Source organism: Poromitra crassiceps (assembly GCF_964638095.1).
Source record: "Poromitra crassiceps genome assembly, chromosome: 15".
Taxonomy (NCBI): Eukaryota; Metazoa; Chordata; class Actinopteri; order Beryciformes; family Melamphaidae; genus Poromitra; species Poromitra crassiceps.
The window spans coordinates 29,425,464-29,434,291 of NC_139634.1; the positions used below are offsets into that span (position 1 = coordinate 29,425,464).

Here is an 8,828-nt window from a genome sequence, read left to right on the forward strand (position 1 = left end):
ACAACAAATGTCATTTGTGATTTTGAAAGAGTTATTTCAACAGTGATTTATTGTGACCTGTGGAAAAATCTACAACGTGACTGGGTGACTAGACTCTTTATCCTACTTACAAGGAAATACTAGTGTGAGTTGATGGGCGATAATAAACGGTTGTTTCCAAGAAGCATATATCCTTAACGGCATAGCTTTTGAGAAAATGGTGTAAGACCTGAAATGTCAGTTGAGCCTTAATTCATTTGCAGACATTGGGCTCTCTCCGGTTATCTGCGCATGATCTACATTACATTCTTCTCGCACTGTTCGTGTCATTTGCATCGAGTCACATTTCCGAGGAGCTGCACGCAGGCTGCTCCGGCAGGCTCGCCAGCCCCGGCGCTTTCGGCGAGGGGTTTGACGTAGACTCGTTCTCAGTCTCTATCCGCTTCGACGTGGAACTATTTAGGCCTTTAGGGGTTTTCTTAAATGTCTTCTTGATAAAGGTCCTTAGAATAGTATTGTCAGATTCATGAGGTGTTCGCAGAATTGTTCACACCCGTGTTCTTATATTACTGATGAATCCCACTGTTGTAAATTGAAAGTGTCAGGTGATCCTAATAGCACAGGTAAATGCCCAGCCAATCCTTATAAAAAGGCATGAGTCTTCAGGGTCGTGTGCAGAGAAATTGAAAAGAAAAGTTGGGGGAAGTCAAGAATGCCCAGGTCTGAAGGGTGCCGACAGACCGCAATGCCGATAGCCCACAAGCAGAACCAGCTGAGCGAGGCAGCGTATCGGTGGACCGGCTGGAGCTCCCCCCACACCTAAACCTAACCTCCCCCAGACCCTAACCCCTCCCACGCCTAAACCTAAGGTTGGCATAGTGGGTGAACACCGTCTGGGGAGGGTGGAGCATCTTGCAGCAGTAAATTTGCAATTGTGGAGTAGGCCTACGTCGTATAACTACGCCTACTTGGCTATGCCTATGGGCATTATGCTCTAGAAACTTAATTTGAATTGTGAGCTGAATACAGTTGCAGAGGAAATGAATTCAATTTTGTAATACGTTCAGTTTCAGATTTACTGGAATTGTTTCAAACTAATAAATTCAATTTCAAATTATACTATTCAGATTAATTTTTCAATGCAATTCAAGCTAAACAATACAAAGTCAAATTGCAATTATTCAAGTTCAGCAATTCAAATTCTGTTTTTAGTGACATTTCTGCCTATAAATAGCATGTGTGATCAATCGCTAAATATTAAGTGGTTAGTGTTTTTATCTTAAGACGATAATACTTTGTACTATGAAAATCATTAAATTATAAATCAGTTAAAAAAAATCATAATTTAAAACCTATAGACAGCCTATATACAGTAGAATTAAATAAGTCGGCACTCAAATGTCTAAGTGCTCTTAAGTGTGCATAAATTCTGTTCTTACCTAAGAACAAATCCCAAATAAGAAAACATTGGTGAATGTCAGAATCCTCATGAAAGCATGGGTTTCAAGAAGAACGTTCCGGTTTGTGAATGATGCCCAACGTGAATTGAACTGTGCTAAATTTGTTTTATTTTATTCATACACATGTATCTCGATAAACACAACAATGTTATTTACAGTATTTACAAGGTAATTCAATTTAATTCAAAACATTAATGCTTATAACATTGAAATATGGTGAGCTGATTCAGTAGAAAATGTCAATCCCCATAAGCACTAGTATGAACTAGAAAAGGGTTACATTCCACTTTTAGAATAGCTGTCTGGGTTCAAGTCAGCGGTCTTGATGTAGGAGGATAGTCGGCTACATGATAACCTTATAATGCCTATAATGGTTAAACCACCAGTCCTGATGTATCTCATAGTATGTCAATAACATACAAATAACATCTTTGACAACTAATTTGCCTTACAAGCCATGAATCATGGTAGAAAACAAGAACAAAGAGAAAGCCAGTCCCTGAGTGACTATAATGGTGTGTGTTCCATTTGGCTGACAATAAGGAAGCCAGGCCATCGTGATGCTTGTTGCCTCGGTTTGCAAGACTAGTCAGAGGTTTGGGGCATACTATCCAGATTTCAACACCGCTATCCATGTTCTTGTTGTGGCTGCCATCTTGAGGACCAATTCGATGCCCTTTATTTGCTACGCAATTGGCAATCGAGTGGGACACTAGTGTCAAACTAATGTTTGTCATATTGCATCGCTTATATTTTGACAAGACAGAGCAGAAGTAGCTGAAGGGTTTAATGTATAACATGTATGTAGTGTTATAACTGTCAAGTTTTAAAATGTGTGAATTTAGTGAAAAGCGCAGTCTGTAAAGTCAGCTAGAGTGAATAACACACTCAAAGCTGGCGCCATAAGTTCGCATTGTAAACGTTGAAAAAAGTATAAAAACTGATTTCTCAAAAAGTACAAAAGATATCAAAGCTGAATTAAAGTTATAAAGTACTACAAGTGGTGGCCTGTTTAAAGTGTGAGTGGAGTTTTTAGTACTAAGTATGAAAAGGTAGCTAAGAGTTCAAAAGTGGCATGGTTTGAACAGTAGACTTAGACGGGTACTAAAAAGGTGTGGTCCTCAAGATTGCCGCCACAACAAAAACATGACTGCAGTCCATGAATAGAGTTCTAGGTCTGTTTTGACAGCATCTCAAGCTTTCTCATCACCTTATTGCCCTCAAGTGATCCATGTTCAAAGAAACATTTCCCCTCAATTATTTTGAAAGGGCTTGTCCTTCCAAAGCCGGAATGCACCTCTCGTTTCTCTGCTCAGAAGTTCTCCTTGTTGAAGTAAAACTTGGTCTTGCGAGGATCCACATCTGAGTATTTGACACATTTCTTGTCCAGGACCTTTGCTAAGACTGCAGGGCCACACAGAAAAGTCCCCACCACAGACCTGAGGACATTTGCACACAAAAGAAAAATCTATATTACAGATTTCCATGGTAAATAAAATACAGTATAATAATAGGCTACTCTTATGAATAGATACGACCGACTTCCTCCATCCACTTTGATTCATTGAGAAAAGACATCGAAAACGTTTGATATTAAAAGTAATCTCACGTGGGGTTCTCTTTCCGGACTTGCTCAAACTCTTTGTCCCAGTTGGGCCGGCCATAATGGGTTTTCTGCTTGAGACCAGTCACCACGTCTGTCTCCTCATCAAAACGAACCATCACATGACGAGCCTGTGGGGTGGGGGGGGAGGGAATGGCTGGTAAAGATGAACTGAACTATGAACTACTGAACACTGGACTGGTAGGTGGATAATACATTTAGCCCATGATGTCATGCCATGATTGAGTCACGCACATGGCTTTGATCCCAGCCGGTCAGATAGAGTTTGTAGGTGAGGAAGTCCCCCATGCCTCTCTCCTCCATCTCCCTCTCCAGCACCTGCAGCAGGTCAGCGAACCACTCGAAGGCATGCGTTTCCCGGCACAGCCAGTAGAAATAGATCTGCAACCAGGAAGGAAATGCCAGCATTTTTAAACAATCGTCCTCTTGCACAAGAACAGCCCACGCTGCTGATGGATGGCTCCTCCTCATACAACATGAGGCATTGTGAACTGAAAACACAATGTAGTCTTTATTTAAAACACAATGAGGTCTTGCCTCAGATGTATCAAAGTCAGCATAGCACCTGTCAACACAGTGATATGCAGGTTTGAAGGACAAAGGAGGCACGTAGGCGCAGCACATTTGGACAGACTGTGCCATCAGTAAAGGGAAGTAAATATTCCAATGGCCTACTACTTGCCCTACATATCCCACTTTTAAGACCCACATCAAACAATTGCTCAAGGAAGACCAAACTTTGATCACTTTTAACCAGACATGTACAATGTATTTTGTCTTTTTCTACTTGTGTAGTCACTTTTAATGTTTCCGTTTTTGTTACCTGCCTAGGGACTACGGATATAAATTTAGCATTTTTGTTAAACTCCGACATCCTATATTTTTGTACTGATGAATACCAGCCTGGTTAGGCAGTTTTGGTTACCTTTCTGGTTCGCAGCTTAGGGTTGGATTCTTTGAATTTGTACCAGATGGACTTGAGGATGGAGGCAAATGGAGTGACGCCAATGCCAGCACCGACCAGCATGCTGACTTCATACTCAAATACGTCCTCACTGGCCGTGCCAAAGGGACCATCCACACCCATTCTAGGGGAGAAGAGTAAATAATTGTATGTAGGACAGCAAACAATCCATTAAGGTCATTGATAAACTTATTTGTGAAAAGCAAGGGTGGGTTACAAGGTACTACTTGTCTTGTACCATTTTGAGTATTTTTTTTTCAATTCAGAAATTTCACTTTTAATTAAGTGCATTTTTGCTGAAGTACTATACCAGCTACATTTTAAATCACAGCTACATTTTAAATCACATCCATTACAGAGTACAAATCTTGTGGCTCTCGATAACCAACAAAAACTGGACAGTTGTAAAATAACTGTGGATCCATCTGAAAAGAGTAATCTGGCTTTACTTTGTGCACTTGATTTTGTAATTTCTCATTCTTCCAATTAAAAGATTCAAAGAATCGGGTGTCCGGGTAGTGTAGTGGTAGATTCCCTGCCTATCAACACGAAGGTCTCAGGTTCGCGCCCCCGTGTTACCTCCGGCTTGGTCGGGCGTCCATACAGGCACGATTGGTTGTGTCTGTGGGTGCGAAGACTGATTAAGGGTATGTGTTCTGGTCGCTGCACTAGTGCCTCCTCTCGTCGGTCTGGGCGCCTGGTCGTGGCGGAAGGGAACTGGTGGAAATAGTGTGATCCTCCCACTGGCTACGTCCTGCCCGTGAAGCTCCCTGCTGTTAGGTGAGAAGAAGCGGCTGGCAACTGTGCATGTGTCGGAGGAAGCATGGTGCTAGTCTACGGCTCTCCTCAGATCGGCAGAGGGTGGAGCAGCGACCAGGGCAGCAGGGGGAAATTGGCCAAGTACAATTGGGGTGAAAAAATTGGGGCGTCTTTAACTAGATATTTACACTGGTAATTTTACTTCTACATAAATTAAATTTCAGCAAGGTGACAAATCTACTTTAGTAGGATAGGTCTTAGCATTCTTGCCACCCCTGCTGAAAGGTTAAAATCATGTATGCCGGGCTATAATCACAATCAGTGTCTGCAGTGTGAACAGTAACGATGTGGGCCAGTGCAACATGAATACAGATCACTTCAACACTGTAAAAAAAAAAACGTGTATTAAAGGGAAACACTCACTTGGGTCCCTGCGCTCCCTCCGGCAGCTCCTCACACATACTGATGAGTCTCTGGGTCCAGTCGCCTGCAGAGCGGATGTGGATGCTGAAGAAGTCCTCCTCGGGGGCAGAGGTCATGGTGAAGGGGTGCCACTCCAGCTGGGACAGGGCGGGGCAGTTGAGGAAGACATACTGGCCCACTTCCATTTTGAAGCCGTTCTTTACCAGCTGCAGCTCCAGCACGTTAGACGGCCGAAGGACGATCTGAAAGTAGAGTAGCGAGAGATTAGCCGACCATGACGGGCCAAATGCATCGGGAGGCCAACAGCTGACTCATTATCCAAAAAAAACTTACCTTCCTGTATCGGACTGTCTGCGTGTAACGAATGAAACGTAGTAGACGTTCACACATATACAGGATCATGGGACCAATCACCCACATCCAGGTCTAAATGAGGGCGGAGAAACAGAGACGTGTGGTCAAATAATTTCACAAACTACAGCACACACAGCAACTAACTTTTGTAGAGTAGCATTTGTTGTAGTTTTAAAATATTCACAAAAAGTGACAGACAATGGAGATCAGAGAAGCTTGAACTCCTAACTGCAGGTCTTTTGGGATTTAAAGGACTAACCTGTGGAAACCCCCCAGCAAACTGAGGAACAGGGCACTCAGGAATCCGTCCCCACTCTGCAAATCGGTCTTTACATAAGGTGAAGTTGTGTGGCGGGCTCGTCGTCTGCTGACTCCGCACAATGCGCCTGTGGATGAGACACACGAGTGAAACCTGCAACGCGCCCGAAATAATCATCCCGTCCCACGTCAAATAAACAAGGGCTGAGAGTCTTCTCCTTTCTCCTTACCCCGCGCCGTGAAACACCAGGCCGGCGTAGAAGACGATGAAGAGATGGTGCGTGTACCAGAAGACTTCGAAGTAGCTGCGTCTGATCACCTCCATGGAGGATGTGATGATGAGGATGAGGGCCAGGGTGATGATGACTCCTGTGATGCCGGCGATGGTGGTGAAGACGAGGTTGGTTGGCGTCTGCTGTGCATTCTGAGACACGGCCAGCCAAACGGTGACAACAACATTATTCACCAGGAAGAGGTTTAAGGAGAGGTGTGTGTAGCGCATGATCGCATCAGCAGAGGACTTTGCCAGAACTGATAAAGACTACCCCTGATGACTATTGTGATCAGGTAGACCCCCTAGTTGATAACTTACAATGTCTATGTTGCGGATCGGGTTCAGGTAGGTGGTATTGTCGGAGTCTTCCAGAGCGGACAGTGCCGTGCTGAGTCCGTCAAACACCCCTCGCCGGCTGTCGTTGTACCACTCCACGTTGAGCAAATGGGCAATCACGTGCACAGCTGCCAAAAACAGACAGATAGGAGACACTTCAGTGATGCTGCATTTGAAGGTTGCTTGTTCATTCCCTACCCTGAATTCTGCTGTCATGGGGGGGGGGGGGGGGGGGGTACTGGTGGTTTATGGTTTAACTTTATAGATACAATTCTAAATACCTCTGTGGATTCACATCTGTAGGTTATGACATTTCATGAGAAGTGTTTTCAGCTAGCAGACCTATTTAAAAACATACATTTCTTCATAAAACAGTCTTTTCTTCCAGAAAGCTGCCATTCACTCCTTTTCCCCCCTGGTGAGATAACCACCAGACTAGGAGGTCAATGTATCTAATACACCCTGGGTCAATATTTAAGTTAGGATTTACCTCGACCCCACCCAAAATCTAATTCTACTCAGTCACATTTTGAATAACTTAAGCTTTTTGTTTGAACCCTACTTTTACCTCAATTTTTATCCCACGTATGAAAATTTGTTGCAGAGTTAACTTGACCAATTAGAAGTTCATCTTTATTCTTTAAATGAAGAATATTGCCAGATAGTTAAAACATAATGGATAAGATATCTGGATAAGAGGGATAAACAGGAACTTTGTTCATATTATGCTTTCAATCAAAAATACTAGAAATGGGATGTGCATGTCTTACCGGTCATCAGGCCAATCATGTAGGCCACCAGCTTGTGGAAACTTATATTTTTGTCCAGTTGTTTCCTCATTGTTCGGCCACAGCACTGAAAGCATCAAGGAAGTGAGAGGTCAGCAATTTAAAATATTTAGCCAAAGAATAGCTTTCTAATGCAAAGTCAAACGCTGTGATGAAGCAGATAAAGTGTTGTCGTATGCCTCGCCCTAGTGCTGAGCCATGCAGACAGTGCTGTGGGTTTTTGTCCAAGGCCATCTTACCATGAACGAGCCACGGAGCAGGGACAGCAGGTTCCTGCACACTGGCAGGAGGATCAGCAGACAGTTGAAGTTGAGCACAGCTGCTGGAGCCCTGGCCCAGGCCAGAGCAGACTGCAAGACACACGCATTTTATTTGGAGCCAAAAGCAGGGAAAAGAGTGATCCAAATATTTTTGGAAGGTTACATAAAGTACAGTATGATCATACCAGACACTGAATGCATGTGCTTGTAAACAGGGGGGTAAAGTGTAGCACAATGATAGCTTATACACAGTCACAGATGCAAGCAGACGAATGTAAAGCATGTTCAGCACTCAAGGGTATACAAAGCACAGTCTTCTCCAGATGGAAAGCCTGCCTATAGTGGCTGAGACTGAATATTTTGCTTCTTTTTTTTGGCATCAGTCTTTTGCAGCCCACCTAGTTGCAGTCCATGGAGCACACGTTTGTGACCCCAGACTCCCAAACATAAGCACAATTGCACAAGTTGGCAGTTGTATCCTAAGTTCTACCAAGGGCTGATATTCCATGAGTTTGGACACACACACACACACACACACACACACGTAAGTCACTCACCCCTAAAATATGACGCGTGTAGAAAAACTGATCCCCCAAATCGTAGAAAAAGTAGAACCAGACGAAAAGGAAGATGTTGATGGCCATCCAGACCACCTGCAAGTCAAGACACGATCATGTTTTCATCAGAAAATCAGCTAAGCACTTCTTTTTAAATCTTCTTAATTTGCGTTGAAAATGCAACCGTTTGGAGTTGGACTATGGACACTTGGGCAACTTGCGCACAAAAGGTAAGCCGCGCGCAAACACCGATATACAGCCACATTTTAGCAGTGCCTGTGCGCTGTTTCGGGAGATTAATTATTTTCGACCATATAAAGCTCTATGACGACCTTACCAGTATAAAGGCTGTGAGTCCATGGTTGATAATCCAGTTGGCCATGCTGAACACGCGAATCACAGGTGCTTCACTGCATCTTCAGCCTACCTGCGTCTTTATAGACTACAGACTCCTCGGCCAAACTCCGCCCATTACACACAGGTGGTAAGCAGACACGAGGAAGCTACTGTTACAATGCACAGCTGATGGATATATGACGATGTTGCGTGATTGAGGAAGTTTGTTGGAGAGTTTTCCTTTATGGAGAAGAATGTCGACATTCCGGTCCTCTCTGGACAAGCAGTTAAAAAAAGAAATAGAATGAGGAAGTATTTTTGACTGTGTGTGATGACCCTTAGATGGCAACATAATTAGCCTATTGAATACCTGACTTAAAAAAAGATTTTAAAATGGACAAGAATGCATGTGTAGACATTGGATTATTATTTTATTTATTTTTCAAGTAAATACAG

General features: G+C 43.3%; 1 protein-coding gene across 1 annotated transcript; it reads right to left on the reverse strand.

The window, feature by feature from the left end:
• Window positions 1-7: 7 nt before the first annotated feature.
• nox1 (NADPH oxidase 1) lies at window positions 8-8,482 on the reverse strand. Its single transcript, XM_083652052.1, has 13 exons — window positions 8,374-8,482; window positions 8,037-8,132; window positions 7,459-7,569; window positions 7,202-7,286; window positions 6,414-6,559; window positions 6,052-6,245; window positions 5,823-5,949; window positions 5,543-5,635; window positions 5,210-5,451; window positions 3,989-4,151; window positions 3,298-3,444; window positions 3,049-3,173; window positions 8-2,878 (listed from the first exon to the last, which is right to left on the reverse strand). The coding sequence occupies exons 1-13, from the start codon at window positions 8,416-8,418 to the stop codon at window positions 2,752-2,754; spliced, it is 1,701 nt and encodes a 566-aa protein (XP_083508178.1). The 5' UTR covers window positions 8,419-8,482; the 3' UTR covers window positions 8-2,751.
• Window positions 8,483-8,828: the final 346 nt, after the last annotated feature.

Bases quoted from the DNA above. Each gene is read 5' to 3' on its own strand.
- nox1 (XM_083652052.1), bottom strand. From the start codon at position 8,418: ATGGCCAACTGGATTATCAACCATGGACTCACAGCCTTTATACTG. The intron at 8,133-8,373 runs GTAAGGTCGTCA...CTTGACTTGCAG, and splicing joins GACTCACAGCCTTTATACTG to GTGGTCTGGATGGCCATCAA. The intron at 6,560-7,201 runs GTAAGACATGCA...TGTTTTTGGCAG, and splicing joins CATGATTGGCCTGATGACCG to CTGTGCACGTGATTGCCCAT.